We start from the raw sequence: 19,464 nt of genomic DNA on the forward strand, positions 1-19,464 counted from the left end.
ATATTTTCCACTTACCCACCAACAATGAGAAAATAAGTTAAAAACAAACTTATTTTTCAATAAAACATTTTCTAGGAAAATATTTTCCATGAAAAACATGATCCTTCATACCAAACACACCTGTAATCTGGTCAAAGATATGTTTTGCAAGCCATTAAATAAAATAGAATAGTTTTAAAAAAATTTAATATAGTCAAATATATGTTTCTCAAATCATTAAATAAAATAGAATAATTTTTAAATATATTTTTGGCCTTAACTCTAATATTCAAAACATCATTTTTTATAGAAAATTATAATAATGATAATTTATTCCACCTGTGTGTGAAAAAAAAAATTAAATAGATATTCTTTAACTCATTCACAAAAATAGAATAAGAAAATATTAGTAGTGCTTCGAGAAAACCGAGCAAGAGGACACCAAAAGTTGGTCATGTCGACAGAGGCCACCCTCTCCACCGCCGGGAACCTTCGTTCTTACCGATGATACAACTGCAACGATGCCTTTCATATAACCCCCACCATTGGCGTCAATTCCTCCTTTCGTTGCCCTCGTTGCTTTCATCGCCACTTCCTCCCTAATTACACCATTGCCAATCATACGCCTATTTCTCAACATTTACCTTTTGATGATTTTACCCTTTCAACCACCAATTTTGTTACTTTTGATTATTCCAATTCTGAAATAGAAACCGATGAGAGTGATTTGATCTTTCATATGAGTTGTTTTACTCAACTTAATATGAATTGTTTTACTCAACTCAAGTTCGTTCTCGGACTCATAAATCATTTCTCGACTCACTTCCGAGTGTGAAAATCGATGAATCATCGAAAGAATGTTCGATTTGTATGGAGGAATTTGGAATTGATACTGAAGCTAGTCAATTACCTTGTAAGCATTTTTTCATAATGATTGTACTGTCCCTTGGCTTAATCAGAGTAATACTTGTCCACTCTGTCGGCATAAATTGCCGAAAGAAGATGAAGATGAAATTGAAAAGGACCTGCAAGTCATTTTGGATGGTGAAATTGGTGGTAGAGAATTTCAAGATAATAATGTTGTTTTAGAATCAACAACATCATCCTTCAGTGATGTTGGTGAGTATGATGATGATCTTAGAGTTGGATCTGGACGAAATGCGTGATGACGATAGTGATATAATGATGATTGATGCTTTAAATTTAAAAGAGAAACATATAGATATGTATATAATTATCTTTTTGGGTATGATTTTATCTATAGTATCTTTTGATTTTGTCAAAAAAAGATTAAAATTTTAATGGGAAGTGAAGTGTTATTAAACGCTCAATATGTTGAATGTTCTGAATGTATAGGATAAACATGAATATTGAACGTGTTGAATGGAAGAGACATGGAGCATTGACCAAGTAAATAACATGAAATATGTTAATACCGTTTGCCCATACAATGATCTGAAATGACTGAATTATGGGAGGTACTACTAATAGACAAATAACCATATGAGTTATTACATGGAGTTTACCCCATCAAAAGGGCCCATTATACTTTACCAATGTATAAAGGTTGATCTGAGCTAATGTGGATCCACTAATCTAATGTCTATAAAGACTAGGCAGTCTGCCTCAGCTGATGGGAGATCTCTTAAATCCTATGGTGACATGTAGTTCAGGAACTTAGGGATTGCTACTAAAGAACCCAGCGGACGTTGAACGTTAGCCTTTATTCCTGACTCTGCTCGATGTCAAGTAAAACTCTCATGGAAACATGCAAATAACCAAAGTCTAATAATCTGATAATAGTGACTTATACTAATAACCTGATAAACTAAGTAGCTTATGAATCATGATTTAAACTAATAGTTTCTATTAATACTGAAGACACTTTATGTGAAAGTATCTAAAATCATGAAAATTAATAATCTGAAAGCATGCATTCTTAAATTACATAATTCAAAATCACAAAAATACTTCCATAATGTGGGTTCATGGAAACACCATTTAAATCATTAGCAAAACATGCAATTAAACTAATCATGAAAGAGAAACTGAATTGCATTAAATACCTGAAACAAGGAAATCCTAGATTGTAGAGAGATCATAAACTTGGAAATCTAAGGGTTTTTTTGGGACTCAATAGGTGAAAGGAAACACAATGATGAAGTCCCACATACATGTAGTTAAAGTCACTAGCTTGAATCTTGGAATGGAGACTTGAAGATGAAAAACCCTAATTCTTGCTTGAGATGAACCTCTAGAAAGAAGAAATCAAATTTTGGGTCTTGTGCATGAAAAAGAGGTTTTAGGCTGATAAATATCCCTTAATCCCACTTAGAATATGCGAAAAATTAAAGGAGTGGGAATATATCAAAATGACCCTGACTTATAAATGGTCGGAGGTCATATATGGACGCCTTCTACGGACTATAGAACAATCTACGGGCCATATAGTGTCCATAGAAAATAGGTGAAAATTTTGGATTTCTCAAAGTTGGTTCTACGCGAGCTTCTATGGTCCATGGGAATGATCTATGATCCGTAGAAGTCATAGTTTTCCTGAGTTCTGAGGTCTAGTTTTACAGAGAGATCAACAGCCCGTGAAAACTTCTACGGTCCATAAATAAAAATTTTTGGAGACTTGCATCTTTATGAACTTTTCAAGATCCAATCTGGACTTAGAAACTTTTGGGGTGTAACACATAAAATTCTTATTTCCTAGAATGTTAGATTTAACTTTGTCTTCTTCTATCATGAACAAAAATGGATCTTGCATGTCCTTTAAATGGTTCATGTACATACAACTAAATCAATAAGGAGATAACCAGTGAACTGGACATTGATCTCTGAACAATTACTTGATATACCTTTCACTATTTTACAAGATATATATATATAAAGAGAGAGAGAGTTGATAGACTAAAGGAAATGTGTAAGCTAATCTTTTTTACCTTACATTTGATGCAGAGTTTTTCAATTAGAAACAAATTCTCATGAGAATTAAATAATTGATTCTCTTATATTTCATAGATTTTATTCTTGTGGACTCAAAAAAATTCCTTTTCTGCACCATACTGAAGAATTCAAAGACTTACAATGTAAAGTCAATGATCTAAATTGCATATATTTTTAAAAGGAAAAACACAATCATCGATGAACATGAACACGAACACGAACAACTTCGAAGTCATAAAGAAACAATTAAATTTAAACTTGTGTAAGTATTGTCATCGGTTTTTCTTTTAACTTCTTTATTTAAAAAATAATTTTCTTCTTGGCTCGTGGGTCACTTTCAACTCTCTTGCTACTTTTTGAAAGTAATTTTTGTAATCTTGATATTGATTCGTATTATGTTGTCATTATCTCGATGAAGAGTTACCTTGTACTTTCTATGGAATGCTCATCAATTTGTTCTTGTGGTACCCTTGATTGGTTAAGTTGATTGACCTACAATATACAGAAGAAAATAAGCCACGCAGTGAGGTCTGATACAAGCAACATAAATAGACAACCATAAAGGTAATTATAGTTTATTCATTTATAAATGAGGAGCTGGACTACATTAATGTCGCATTCTCAATAATGGTCCTTGGAACCTACAATAAGAAAAATAAACTAGTATCACTATCTTGGACTGGTTTGACTAGTTCTTTTGCATTATTAAGTAGACAACAATAATTGAAGAGACCAATATATTTGACTTCTCATTTTTGTTGCATTATTAGGTGTAGAAAGGCCTTCCATTTCGACTTGTTGATGGACTTGTAGTTGTTGAACTTCAGAGTGTTTGCTTCTGATAAGAACAGAGCATCTACTATTGTGACCTAATTTCCACATGATCCACACTTTTTGTTTTGTCTTTTCTTGATTTTATTATTATGGTGAGTTTTTCAAAATCTGATTTTTTTTAGTTGTCTTAGCAATCCCTCTCTTCCATTCTTTTTTTTTGTCTACCTAGTTGTGCTTTGTATATTGGTGGCAATGGTGGTTCAATCCATGTCTTAGGCTATTGCTCAAAGTTGATAATTGGAAAGATGGATGCACTATAAATCTTTATGTACTGATCAATTGTATCACATTCATGGACATACATTTTAGGTTCATCCTTCTTAAACCATATCGCTGCAATAGCATGATTATAAGGTATTTCTATTAGGTCTTATCTCTTACAAGAACAGATTTTCTCTTTAAGATCTACGAAGAGTAGTCTAAGATAAATATCTTCAATTTGGTAATGGATTTGATCAGATTTAATGGAAATACATTTAGTCACTTTAGCCTTATTTTCTTCTAGCTTCAACATGATTATTACACAGATTTTATGGCAATAGTTCATCATTTTGTCTTTCTTTTGCAGTTTGGACATCATTTAGATTCTAATTGATTCAACCAAGGTCTAAAGGTCTAAATATACTTATTTCTTACATTAGAAGTACAATATTGAATGACTCACACAAATTGTTTAATAACACATCACATTTTGAGGAAAGAGAAAAAAATCATTGACTAATGAATGGGGGTCGTAATAAACCATCTTGAGGCTTTTGAATCTAATTTTGACATCTCTTTCACATTCTTCAAGAATTTAGATTCTATAATTGCTTTAGCAACTTTTTATAAGATATTCTACGGTACTTGTCCTCCAAAACCTTCAATCTTAAAATTATTATGTACACACAAAATTTGTGTGCAACATCTATTATTATCTCATGAAATGCTGGAATTAAACCCTTTTATTTATCAGAAATGAAAGTCCACACAAAAGAGTTTTGTGAGATTCATATGCTCTTATCAAGAAGAGTAAGAAACCAACTCCATGTATCTTTTAGCTCACCTTCCACTAATGTGAATGCAACAGGATATATGGTATTGTTTCCTTCAATTCCTAATTTTTTCAATAGTCGACTCTGTTTTTGATGCCCTTTCAAATGACATCCATCAACCCTTATTATAGGTTGACATCTAGCTAAAATTATTATTTGCAAGTTGCTAAACATATATAATGTCTCAAAAAGAAATATTCTACCATTCACCATTGTTTTTGGATTTTCATCCAACTTCATAATACATGTACTACTTCGATTACTGCTCCTTAGCTCAGCACAGTAATCCTATAACATATCAAATTGATCTTTCTTAATTCCTGTAATTAGATCTAATGTCTTACTTTTTTTCGTATGAGTAATAATAAAATTATGAGTCCTCATCACATGAGTTCGAAATTATTTCACTCCCCAACTTTAATTAATTCTAAATTCTTCCACGTACTTCTTAGATAAATATTTAGAGTCAATAGTCTTGTTATTTATTTGATTGCCATAAGAATGGTCGGGGCCTATTGCCATGATCTTGAAAGGTTGATCTTGATTAGACTTTGATGTTAATATGAATCATTTGCAACTTGACACAATACAAATTGCCCTCGACTTTGCACTTTGGTTCTTCTTAAACTTGATAGTTTTTTAAGAACACAACAAGTGCCTCAAATACCCACTTAAATTCTTTTGTATTTCTCAAAATCATATCAAGCGCAAATTACTTAAATTTTGGATCCTCCAAATTTTTAGTTAGATTAAAAACAATGGATACTGTAAGATTTTTGTCATCAGAATCTCCATGTAAACTCATCAATTCTTCATCTTATATAGCACAATACACAATCATGATATAACATTCATTGACATACATTCCAGGTTCATCCTTCTTAATCCATATTGCTGCAATAGTATGATTATAAGGTATTTCTATTAGGTCTTATCTCTTAAAAGAACATATTTTCTCTTTAAGATCAAGTGAGAGTAGTCTAAGATAAATATCTTCAATTTGATAATGGATTTAGTCACTTTAGCCTTATTTTCTTCTAACTTCAACATGATTATTAGACAGATTCTCTGGCAATAGTTTATCATTTTGTCTTTGTTCATTTGCAGTTTGGACATCATTTAGATTCTAATTGATTCAATCATTGTCCAAATATGCTTATTTCTTACATTAGAAATATTGAACAACTCACACAAATTGTTCAATGACACATCACATTTTGAAGAAAGAGAAAAAAAGCATTGACTAATGAATGGGGGGTTGTAATAAACCATCTTGAGGCTATTGAATCTAATTTTGACATCTCTTTCATATTCTCTGAGAATTCAAATTCTATAATTGCTTTAGCAACTTTTTATAAGATATTCTATGGTGCTTGTCCTCCAAAACCTTCAATCTTAAAATTATTATGTACATACAAATTTTGTGTGCAACATCTATTATTATCTCATGAAATGCTAGAATTAAATCCTTTCATTTATCAGAAATGAAAATCCATACAAAAGAGTTTTGTGTGATTCATATGTCCTCATCAAGAAGAGTAAGAAACCAACTCCATGTATCTTTAAGCTCACCTTCCACTAATGCGAATACAGCAGGATATATCGTGTTGTTTCCTTTAATTCCTATTTCAAATGACATCCATCAACCCCTATTATAGGTTGACATCTAGCTAAAATTATTGTTTGCAAAGTGCTAAACATATCTAATATCTCAAAAAGAAATATTCTACCATTCACCATTGTTTTTGGGTTTTCATCCAAATTCATAATACATGTACTCCTTGGATTAATGCTCCTTAGCTCAGCACAGTAATCCTATAACATATCAAATTGGTCTTTTTTATTCCTATAATTAGATCTAATGTCTTACTCTTTTTTTATATGAGTACTAATACAATTATGAGTCCTCATCACATGAGTTTGAAATTCTTTCACTCCCCAACTTTAATTAATTCTAAATTCTTCCACGTACTTCTTAGCTAAAAATTCAGAGCCAATAGTCTTGTTATATCTTTGATTGCCACAAGAATGGTCGGGGCCTATTGCCATGATCTTGAAAGGTTGATCTTGATTTGACTTTGATGTAAATATGAATCATTTGCAACCTGACCACCTTACAAATTGCCCTCGACTTTGCACTTTGGTTTTTCTTAAACTTGATGGTTTTTTAAGAACACAACAAGTGCCTCAAATACCCTCTTGAATTCTTTGGTATTACTCAAAATCATATCAAGCGCAAATTACTTAAATTTTTGACCCTCCAAATTTCCATTTGGATTAAAAACAGTGGATACTTAAGATTTTTGTCATCAAAATCTCCATGTAAATTCATTAATTCTTCATTTGATGTAGCACAATACATTGCCATTTTTACAACAACCTGTTCCCGTCGTTATAGAACAGCTATCGGAGAAAAATTTTGGGTTGAAAAACTTTTTGGTAGTGGCTTGAAATTTTCTAGCATAGTTCAGATTTGGATAAAATTGGAGTCAGTGAGGTATAGGGAAATCTGGTAACAAATGAGAGATCTAATAATCAATTTTATCGCATGAGTTGATAGCTAAGATGTAAGGAACCCGTATGACTTTACGGAATTGAATTTGGGTGAGTAGAACTCCTGAAACTGATCTTAGCGTGAATGGGTAGTTTCTAAGTGGCATGGGTTGAAGGTATGTTGTGAAATGGGGGTTTGAAACTCTAATTCTGAGGTTCTGTCTCCATGTAATCCGCCAAGGCGGGATATTCCCGCTAGGGAGGGGCCTCCATAGTGGGCTAGTCACGAACTAAGTCAGAAATAAACCCCAAAAATGCCATTATTCTACAAACTTCGTTCTTAAAGTTAGGAGACGAACCAGGGTAACTTCTTGACATTTTTTCTCCATTCTTGAAGCTAAAGGTAAGGATTTTACTCCCCGAATCCATTTTTTGATCCGTAGAATATAAAATCACAAGTAATTATTGTTGGGGGAGGGTTTTGGAAGTGTTTTGGATGGTGGAGAAAGCCCTAGCTGCACCTTAGGATCATAGGTTTGGCCTAGGGTGGATAATGTTGATTGTAATCCAGGTAATTAGTCTTCATTTATTGATCCTCGTGTTATATTGATTGTTTGTAAACCAAGTACAAGTGGAAAGAATCCGGAAAGGGAAGAATCAAGTTTCTTAGGAGGGTTCAAGCTTTGCTCGAGGTAGGTGATGGTTGTGATTTCATGTTGGTGTGATGTATGTTAGGAATTACTTCATTATAACACATGTATGTATGTGAATGTTGCACTATTGATCATACTAATAATAAATGAGTATGAATGAATGACTGTATGCCATGAATCAACACTTGATTGTATGTTTATGAGAATGCACCTTGTGATTATGGTTGTGGCATATTTAATAGAATGGGTGTTTGTCACACCCCGAAATAGGGGGAGTAACTAGCACTCGATACCCTATAACATCTGGTTACCCACTAAAACATACTAGCTAAACCAAACTCTGAGACAAAAAGATTGGGCAGCACAACCTCTAAAAAGTGAATCCTGAACCCTGAAGGTCATGACCTGAATAAGAATAAACCATACAAACAATGGTAGACAAGCCAAAAAAAAAGATGTACTATCTAGCCGACGAGGCCATAACCGAAGACATATCTACTTACACACACACATATATACATATCAAGACTATTGGTTGGAGGTTGAAACATACAAAAGGAAAACCCAGAATATTGTGTCCACAATAGCCACTATAAGTGACATAAGCACTGTCGGTACAAAGCTCCGACTCTACCTAAACTGTACAACCAAAATAAACATCCTCTAATATCCCCAGGATAAGATGGAGCTTACCAACTCACAATTGAACCTGAATCCTAGCGGATGGGTCGATTAGAGTCCTTGCCTGTACCTTCTCGCACGAAACAAAAAGAAGTGTTCCCAGGCAAAGGGACGTCAGTACGAATAAAAATGTACTGGTATGTAAAGCGGAAAGTAGAATCATAAATATTTACTATAAAAGGGTAATAGAGATACCACCTGAAACTGAAACTCAAATAATCTCCATCGCTGACATTTGGCCCCCTACTATTTAAATATGCATGGTATGCTTGTATAATCGTATGTCCTAAATACATATATATATATAGAGAGAGAGAGATGAAAATTCATGACATACCCAACCAAATGCTAGCAATAGTGGTGCCTTCCGATAAGGAACCGACATCATATTCACCAACTTGTGGCCATCTGTATCTCATACGTATAAATATAGGAATAGGCCCCAAACCTCCCAATTTTAGCTCGGGAGTAGACTGCATAACATGTCATATCATGGATTTATAAGACCTATAAGTTACTATTGTCATGTTTCCAATCTTGGCCAATTTGTTGTTTTGTTCTCATAACCCCAAAATCATTTTAGTATAACATGTAGCCATCTCATGGAACATAGAATGTTCTTCCAAATAAGCTTGAAAAGTTAACTCGAATTTTAGAAAGATAACCTAACCTTGCAGATATTCATAACAAGTTTAAGGTGATTTACTTAGTTCCTAACTTGGTTCCTGATAATTTATAAAAGAAGTATTTCAAAAACCAAGTGTTTTAATAGTTTAAACATTTAAGTTATATTAGAGAGTTTTGAAGATCGTGAGTTACTTCAAAGATTTTTCATAATAACTTTAGTGGGAAAAGAGGGTTGTTTAATAGTAATAAAGGTCTCCCGTGATGTTTTAAGTCACATCACCCAAAGAAGAATAAGAATTCATACATGCGGACATATAATCAAGGAAACCGATAAAATGACATGTAGATGTCGAATACTCTATTTATCCGAACGAGTGAAATATCAAAATAATAGAATCATGAAAATAATTCAGCTGAGATCCCAATTTCTTTCACTGAAGGTCTTTCTAGCAAGAAAATAACAAAATATCACATTCAACATTTTAGGAATTTCCTAGGAGTGGTGCTAAAATGAGGGACATAGCTTAGCCTTAACATACCTTTTCAATGAACGCTCGAATGACCATAGCTTCTTCATGAAAGTTGTTCCTTACATCCTAAGCTTCACAAAAACTATATATACACAGCTGGTACACACCTATAAACAGTTCATAATTGATCTTAAATCGGCAGATTTGCCAAATAGCCTCAACTTGACGAAATGTCCGTAGAACTTCATAAAAACAATCATAAAAGAGACCCTAGATGGTTACCTTAGTTAAACACACGTAAAACTTGAAGAAACACCAAAAACTACAAATTTATATCTTCAAACACTAGCTCCAAACGCAGCTAATAGAAGGGGAAAATGATTGCCACATGTAGAGATCACGTTTATAGGCACGAGGGCAACCTTTAATGGTAGAAATCGTCAAAAGTTAACCTTCATCATGCAAGAACTCCATTAGAACGATTTCTTAAGATTTATTTCTTGTTAGGGAGTGAAAATAAATATTTTTGTGGCTTAAAACGTTGAGTAAGCCTACATACCACATTTTTTACCCGACCCGGATCCGATCCGGATTCTGCCCCAACAGTCCGTAGTAAAACCCACATAACTTTTTACTCCTATGTCGGTTGGATATGGGGTTTTATACGTGGCAAACTAGACTCATTGGCCTTTGATTTAATGGATGATAGGACTTCTAACTCTTTATATATTGGGAGAAAACATCCAAGACATTTGACCCAAAGTTAAGAAAATATTATTAGAGAAACTTCGATAACTTTTGCCGACCTTAGTTTCACTAATTTTCTTGACTTCAAAACTTAGCATACGACCCTTGTGCTATTATAATACCTCATAACACACTATTCTTAGCATGTTGTACACTCATAGGCTTATCCACAAGGTATCGGACAAGATAAACCTTTCAAACGGGCGAAGTTCTACCTGAGCCATTTCTTTAATCATGAACTTTGTTCGAGGGGTCCCTTTGACCTAAAATTTTAGTTTAGTTCATTGATATTGCTACCTATTTGCAGTCTTTATCTCCAATGAACCTTACAAAGTCATGTACACCTCATATAACCATGTCATACTACGCCACATATTTTATGCAAGGATAGAGAAAAAGTACGGGATCTTACATTCTCGCTCCCCCCCTTATGAACATTCGCCCGCGAATGGATCTAGACAATTCCTTGGTTGTTTTTCTTTATTCTCATAGGATTTTATTTGCGAGTCTATATTTGTTAGTCGCAAATTAAAGTGAAAATCTGAAAATTCTAACTCCTAAGCTTTATATAGCTATCTCATAAGAAGACATATAAATTGCACCTCCAAGCCACTTAAAATATAATTAAGTCGTTGTGAAGAAATAATTGCCAATTATCGAAATGTGACTCACCTTAGTTGGGGGTACTCCTTCCTCATTTCCTCTTCCGCTTCCCAAGTCATTTCCTCGACCTCGTTATTTCTCCATAACATTTTCACAGAAGCTACATCTTTAGTTTGAAGATTTCTTACTTGCCAATCTAAAATCTCTATTGGTACCTCTCCATGAGATAAAACTTCAGCGATACCAATATTTTCAATGAGCATAATACGTGAAGGATCTCCAACGCACTTCCGTAACATAGAAACATGAAATACATTATGGACTGCTCTAAATTCTGAAGGCCAATCAAGCTCGTATGCAACTATACCAATCTTTCAAATAATCTTTTACGGTCCAACGTACCTAGGACTGACCTTCCCTTTCTTTCCGAATCGCATGATACCTTTCATAGGCAATACTTTCAGGCAAACCCAATCTTCTACATCAAACACTAAGTTCCGTCGGCGAACATCTGCATATGACTTCTGCCGACACTGTGGTTGTAACACCCTGAAGTACTAACCAAGAGTCGCATATTGATATACCATTGCTTAATTACTATAATATATGTTATTCTCATTTTGGGAACTTGAAATTTTGTCATATTTGCAAACTTAGTTAACATAAATTGAGAAAGTTATTTAAGGGATTTTTTTGGGGTATTTACAAAACATTATAGTAGGAATTACCTATAACTTAAAAGGAGGTGAAGGATATATATATAGGTGTATATTTATGCATTTTGGGCAGCACACAATTATTTGGGAAGCACCTTTGAAGGACAGTTGTACAAGTGATAAACATCACTTTTGTGACTATATATTTTCACACCTCCTTTAGTAAATTTGTTTTCCTAAAGTCTTAGAACCTTAGAAACATATCTAAACAGATTGTTTTTCAAAATCACAAGAGGAAAACTTTGTCCTTTTGGCTGGGATGCGACCCACACTCTTCTCTTAGGTAAGTGATGAAATCTGTTTCTGATTTAGTAGTTATTGATTCGGAATATGGGACGCAACATAGGGCAAGTTCTATCCAAATTTCAGAATTTGAAATCCTATATGATCAACTATTAGTATTTTGAATATATCTTTTTGTACAAAATATATTTTGCAGTGATTGTTGTTCATTTGCAACCTTTAGAGATGTACCTACATATTTCATGAAGTATATAAAGTCCAGTTTTGCGTTTTTCCTTTACAAATTTAAGTTGCGACTTGAGGTACCAGGCTGGACAAATTCACTGTTTTGGGAGCATAGTTGTATTTGTACATGCTAGGCTTACTTTTGATGATGATCATGTTTTACATCAACATTATTGAGATAACAGGAGTTAAAGAAGTTATTTAATTGTATTTTTAAGGTTATATATACTTGTGTACCAGTTGAGAACCTTGATACGTTGGTCGGGCTACGATTTGAATTCTTGAAGTTTTGTTGGACTATTTCTATGCTAAACCCCAAGGTTTGGGTATAAACATGTACTTGTACTCCTGTTATCTGCTGTTATATCTGAAAGGTTATCTCGATACCTCACATTGTATTGTCGTATTGATATTCTCTAAGACTTTCAAGACACCTGTGTAACTAGCCCACTTGTACGGATTGCTTGATCACTTGGCATTCTTGTTGGGACTTTGTCCTTCTTGTGGCTGAGACTTTGTCACTATTGGCATGCCTATTGATTCGGATTATTTGCCATCTTGACTCTGGATTTTTGGTTCGTCTTAAGTATGGAAGTTGTCCATTGTTAGTATGAACTAGGAAGCCATTTTTAATATGGTATTTGAAACGACCCAAAAAATGCCCGAAAATGTGCTTCGAAAACACCTAAAATTGTAATTTCCATATATCTCAAAATCCGTGCATCATTTCGGAAATTCGACTTCATATTCTTATTCAGGGGGTCAAATTGAGTGGGAAATGAGTCTAACCCGAATTTTAGAACAACCGTATCAAAATTNAAATGGTGCTATGGGCGTTCCGGACACTTGGATCTTTAAATATAGAACTTGATACCCTCAATTTATTGTTTACTTGATTTATTTATTATGTTTCAATTGTGTTGTCCATGACTTTTGAAAGGTAACTTGGTGAATCTAGCGTCTCAACGCATATAGTTTTTACACCACTAAGCTTTATACTTAGCGATAGTTGTTTCTATCGTTTGGAACATTCGAGAGGATACTTGAAGCTGGCCATTGGAGGCAGATATTTTGAGAACTTTATAAGAAGATCACATTTGCATATAAGCATCTATTGTTGCATAAATATTGGGACTTGTACATGATTTTTATGTTGTACATTTACATGAAATTTTGAATGCTAATTTGATCATGTCACCATGGGTTGTAAAATAAGTATGACTACATGTTTTACTATTTTGGGGTGTGTAAACCCAAGTCTTGTAATGTATTCAATTTACAGTTTATTTTGAAGGTTTGTAATAAGCATGAACCAATCAAGCTTTGGTACCCCGAAGTTGGTAATGATTTATAACATGTCTTGTAGTAATATAGATAATACATGAAAATCTCTTAGCGAATTTTTAAAAGTATTTTGAAAGATTCTTCCGCCATAAATTGAGAGTCTTGTCTTGTTTAAATTTGAGATCAACTAAATTTCTAAATGACAGGCCTTTATACCTTTTTCTGGTAGTTTTGGGCTAAATTCCTCTATTGAATTATAATTTATATATCTTAGATTAATCCCTTTTAAATGTGCAAGTATTATAATAGCTTTCATGTTAAGTAGTAGCATCCTTCCGAGAGGGTTGTTACAAGTATTGGTATTAGAGCCTAGGTTTGTGGTTCTAGGACTTTTGTTGTGAATTACTTGTATATTTGTATGCTTTCGAAAAGGTTCTATTTAGATTATTTGTTCACTTACATGGATTATAATATTTTTATCGTATCTAGAGTGCATATGCATCAAATACATGTCCCTAATGCAATGTGATCTTCCCTTTTGAAGGAAATAAGTTTTGGCCTCTTCTTCTAATAGACCATGAGAAACACCTTCGGATTGTGTTGTAAATTTTGAAGGAGAAAGAACTCTACGCTAAACTTTCCAAGTGTGAATTTTGGCTTAATGAAGTGGCTTTCTTGGACATGTTGTATCAACTAAAGGTGTAAAGGTTGATCCTAGTAAAAATTCAAGTAGATGCTGAACAGAGATCTCCCAAAATACCGAGTGAGGTAAGAAGTTTCTTGGGCTTAGCAGGGTACTATAGAAGATTTGTGAAAGGCTTCCCCATTATTGCATCCCCTTTGACTAAACTCTTGAAGAAGGAAGTAAAGTTTACTTGGGATGACAAACGCCAAGAGAGCTTTGAAATTCTCAAATCCTTGTTGACACAAGCTCCTATACTTACTCTACCAATTAAGGGGAGATAGTATGTAATATATAGTAATGCTACTCATGGAGGTCTGTGATGTGTTTTGATTTGTGATGTGTTTTGATGCAAGAAGGGAAAGTTATTTCTTATGCTTCTCGAAAATTAAAACCCCATGAATTGAATTATCCTACTCATGATCTTGAACTTGCTGCTATTGTGTTTGCTTTAAAAATATGGCGGCATTATTTGTATGGAGAAAAATTTCATATATTTACTGATTACAAGAGATTAAAGTACTTGGGTACACATAAGGAGTTGAACCTAAGAACACGTAGATGGCTTGAACTCATCAAGGATTGTGATTGCATGATTAACTATCATCCAGGTAAAGCAAATTGGTGGCTGATGCCTTAAGTAAAAAAAAACCTTCGCAAGCTTATGTTTGAGTCTGTTGCCCTTACTTCTTGAGTTAAGAGCCATGAGTGTTTGTTTTGAACTTGATTCAAATGGTTCAGTTATTGCTAATTTTCAAGTCAAACCAATATTACTTGAACAGGTGAAAGAAGCGCAAAGGTTAGATGAGAGACTAATAAAATTGACTAGAGAAGTTCAAAATGGGGAAAAGCATGATTTTGTATGAACGGAGGATGGTACCTTGTTTTATCAAAATAGGCTATGTGTCCGTAATAATGAAAAATTAAGAAGAGAAATCATGAATGAAGGACATACATCATCAAATGCAATGCATCCTAGACGTACAAAGATACACCATACCATAAAAGAACATTATTGGTGGAACGATATGACGAGAGACATTGCAGAAGTCATTTCAAAATGTTTGGTTTGTTAGAAAGTAAGGATAGAACGCCATGTCCCAGTTAGTTTGCTACATCCTTTGTCGATGCCGGAATGGAAATGGGAGAGAATTACTATGGACTTTGTTTCTGGACTTCCTCGCACTCAGAGAAATCATGATGCAATATGGGTGATTGTGGACAGGCTAACCAAGAGTGCTCACTTCTTAGCAATCACGATGGGTTACTCACTTGAGCGTTTAGCCGAATTGTACATTAATGAGATTGTAAGACTACATGGAATCCCTGTGTCTATTATATCTGACCCAGACCCAAGGTTTACATCTAGATTTTGGGGCAGCCTGCAGGAAGCTTTGGGTACTAAGTTGAAATTTAGCACTTCATTCCATCCTCAGACATACGGTCAGACGGAAAGAGTGATATAGAGTTTGGAGGATATGCTTCGAGCTCGCATTATGGAGTTTGAGGGTAGTTGGGACAAACAGTTGGCTTTGATAGAATTTGCTTACAATAACAGTTACCAATCGAGTATTGGAATGCCTCACTAGGAAGCCTTATACGGAAGAAAATGTCGGACCCCTCTTTGTTGGAATGAAGTTGGTGAAAGAAAGCTTGTTGGTCCTGAAATTGTGCAACAAACAGAGGACAAGGTAAAAATTATCAAGTATCGTCTAAAGCTTTCTTCGGATAGACAAAAGTCGTACGTTGATCTTAAAAGGTGTGACATTGAATATCAAGTTGGAGATAATCTATTCTTAAAGGTGTCTCCATGGAAAAAAATTATGAGATTTGGCAAAAAAGGAAAACTTAGTCCCCGATTTATTGGACCTTATGAGATACTTGAAAAGGTTGGACCAGTTGCATATAAATTAGCTTTACCACCTGAGTTAGACAAGATCCACAATGTCTTCCATGTTTTTATGCCTAGAAGATATCGTTCTGATCTATCTCATGTCCTTCCAGTTGAATCTATTGAGGTTAATCCTGAATTGACGTATAATGAAGAACCTATCCTAATTCAAGCTCAAGAAGTAAAGAAACTTAGAAACAAGAGAATCCACTTAGTAAAGGTACTTTGGAGGAACCATTTTGGAAAAGAAGCAACTTGGGAGAGAAAAGAAGACATAAGGACCCAGTATCCGCACATGTTTCGGGACTAGTGTAAGGTAAATTTCGAGACAAAATTTCTTTTAAGGGGAGAGAGTGTAATACCCCGAAGTACTAACCAAGAGTCGCATGTTGATTTACTGTTGCTTAATTACTACAATATATGTTATTCTTGTTTTAGGAACTTGAAATTTTGTCATATTTGCTAACTTGCTTAACATAAATTGAGACAGTCATTTAAGGGTTTTTTTGGGGTATTTTCATAACATTCCAGTTGGAATTATCTGTAACTTAAAAGGAGGTGAAGGATATATATATAGGTGTATATGTATGCATTTTGGGCAGCACACAACTATTTGGGCAGCACCTTTGATGGACAGTTGTACAAGTGATAAACATCACTTTTATGACTATATATTTTCACACCTCCTTTAGTAAATTCATTTTCCTCAAGTCTTAGCACCTTAGAAACATATCTAAACAGATTGTTCTTCAAAATCACAAGAGGAAAACTTTGTCCTTTTGGCTGGGATTCGAGACACACCCTTCTCTTCGGTAAGTGATGAAATCTGTTTCTGAGCTGGGTAGTGTTTGGTAATATATGCATATCTCGCTTTCTAGAATTTCGTTTACAGTGAATAAATATGATTTGGAAAGCTAATTCGTATGCCTACAACTCTTATATTTATGTAAAACTCTAATTTAGCAGTTATGGATTCAGAATATGGGACGCACCATAGGGAAAGTTCTGTCCAGATTTCGAAATTTGAAATCCTCTATGATCAACTATTAGTGATTTGAATATATCTTTTCGTACAAAATATATTTTCCAGTGATTTTTGTTCATTTGCAACCTTAGATATGTACCTACATCTTTCATAAAGGATATAAAGTCCAGTTTTGCGTTTTTTCTTTACAAATTTAAGTTGCGACTTGAGGTACCAGGCTGGACAGATTCACTGTTCTGGGAGCATAGTTGCATTTGTACATGCTAGGCTTACTTGTGATGATGATCTTGTTTTACTTCAACATTATTGAGCTAATAGAAGTTAAAGAAGTTATTTAATTGTATTTTTAAGGTCATATATACTCGTGTACAAGTTGAGAACCTTGATACGTTGGTCGGGCTACGGTTTGAATTCTTGAAGTTTTGTTGGACTGTTTCTATGCTAAAGCCCGAGGTTTGGGTATAAACTTGTACTTGTACTCTTGTTATTTGCTTGTATATTTTAAGGGTTATCTTGTTACCTTGGCTACTTATTGTCACATTGTATTGTCGTATTGATATTGTCTATGGTTTTCAAGACACTTGTGTAACTCGCCCACTTGTACGGATTGCTTGATCACTTGGTATTCTTGTTGGGACTTTTTCCTTGTTGTGGCTCTGACTTTGTCACTATTGGCATGCCTATTGATTAGGATTATTTGCCATCTTGACTCTGGATTTTTCGTTCGTCTTAAGTATGGAAGTTGTCCATTTTAAGTAAGAACTAGAAAGCCATTTTTAATATGGTATTTGAATCTCTTGATTATTGGTCTTTGATCCTTCTTGATACAGGGCTTCGGTCCTTCTTGATACAAGGCTTCGGTCCCTCTTGATACTTGGTTATGCTGGGTTTGACGGTATGATGTATATATTGGGCGAGCCTTGGTATTGGATCTCTTGGGAAATGGTGCTATCAGCGTTCTGGACACTTGAATCTTTAAATATAGAACTTGATACCCTTAATTTATTGTTTACTTGATTTATTTATTATGTTTCAATTGTGTTGTCCATGACTTTTGAAAGGTAACTTGGTGAATCTAGCGGCTCAAGGCATATAGTTTTTACACCACTAAGCTTTATACTTAGTGATAGTTGTTTCTATCGTTGGGAACGTTCGAGGGGATACTTGAAGCTGGCCATTGGAGGCAGATATTTTGAGAACTTTATAAGAAGATCACATTTGCATATAGGCATCTGTAGTTGCATAAATATTGGGACTTGTACATGATCTATATGTTGTACATTTACATGAAATTTTGAATGCTAATTTGATCATGTCACCATGGATTGTAAAATAAGTATGACTACATGTTTTACTATTTTAGAGTGTGTAAACCCAAGTCTTGTAATGTATTCAATTTATAGTTTATTTTGAAGGTTTGTATGAAGCATGAACCAATCAAGCTTTGGTACCACGAAGTTGGTAATGATTTATAATGTGTCTTGTAGTAGTATAGATAACACATGAAAATCTCTTAGCGAATTTTTAAAAGTGTTTTGAAAGATTCTTCCTCCATAAATTGAGACTCTTGTCTTGTTTAAATTTGAGATTAACTAAATTTCTAAATGACGGGCCTTTATACCTTTCACTTGTAATTTTAGGCTAAATTCCTCTATTGAATTATAATTTATATATATTTTATATTAATCCCTTTTAAATGTGCAAGTATTATATTAGCTTTTTTGTTAAGTAGTAGCATCTTTCCGAGAGGGTTGTTACAGTATTGTATCAAGCCGATCTCTAATAAGTTTAACCTTTTCAATTGCTTGTTGGACTAGATTGGGACCTAGCAAATCTACTTCCCCGAGTTCAAACCAACCAATCGGGGACCTACACTTCTGCCTGCATAGTGCTTCATTAGGGGCCATCTGAATACTAGCTTGAAAGTTGTTATTATAAGTGAACTCGATAAGAGGTAGATGTTTATCCCAACTTCCTTTAAAATCCAGCACACAAGCATGTAACATATCCTCAATCATATGAATAGTACGCTCTGCTGGTCCATCAGTTTGTGGATGAAAAGCGGTGCTAAGATTTACTTGAGTGCCTAGACCTTCTGAAATGATCTCCAAAAATGTGTTGTAAACTGAGCTCCTCGATATGAGATTATAGATAACGGAACTCCGTGAAGGCGAACAATTTCCTGAATGTAAAGTTTGGCATAATCTTCAGCTTAATATGTTGTCTTAACTAGAAACAAATGAGCAGATTTTGTCAGCCTATCGATAATTACCCAAATAGAATCATACCTTCGTGGAGTGCGAGATAAACCAGTGATGATGTCTGTATTTATCATATGCCATTTCCATAACGGAAGCTCAATATA

At 34.2% G+C, this 19,464-nt stretch overlaps 1 protein-coding gene and 1 pseudogene across 1 annotated transcript; both read left to right on the top strand.

Moving 5' to 3' along the window:
• Positions 1-433: 433 nt before the first annotated feature.
• On the top strand, positions 434-1,393 carry LOC125856993 (uncharacterized; annotated as a pseudogene).
• A 13,957-nt stretch (positions 1,394-15,350) lies between these two features.
• LOC125857001 (uncharacterized) lies at positions 15,351-17,409 on the top strand. The gene is made up of 4 exons (XM_049536667.1): positions 15,351-15,680; positions 15,813-16,025; positions 16,113-16,334; positions 17,317-17,409. The coding sequence occupies exons 1-4, from the start codon at positions 15,351-15,353 to the stop codon at positions 17,407-17,409; spliced, it is 858 nt and encodes a 285-aa protein (XP_049392624.1).
• The last annotated feature ends 2,055 nt before the right edge of the window (positions 17,410-19,464 follow it).

The sequence above is a fragment of the Solanum stenotomum genome, chromosome 1 (genome assembly GCF_019186545.1).
Source record: "Solanum stenotomum isolate F172 chromosome 1, ASM1918654v1, whole genome shotgun sequence".
In the NCBI taxonomy this organism is placed as follows: Eukaryota; Viridiplantae; Streptophyta; class Magnoliopsida; order Solanales; family Solanaceae; genus Solanum; species Solanum stenotomum.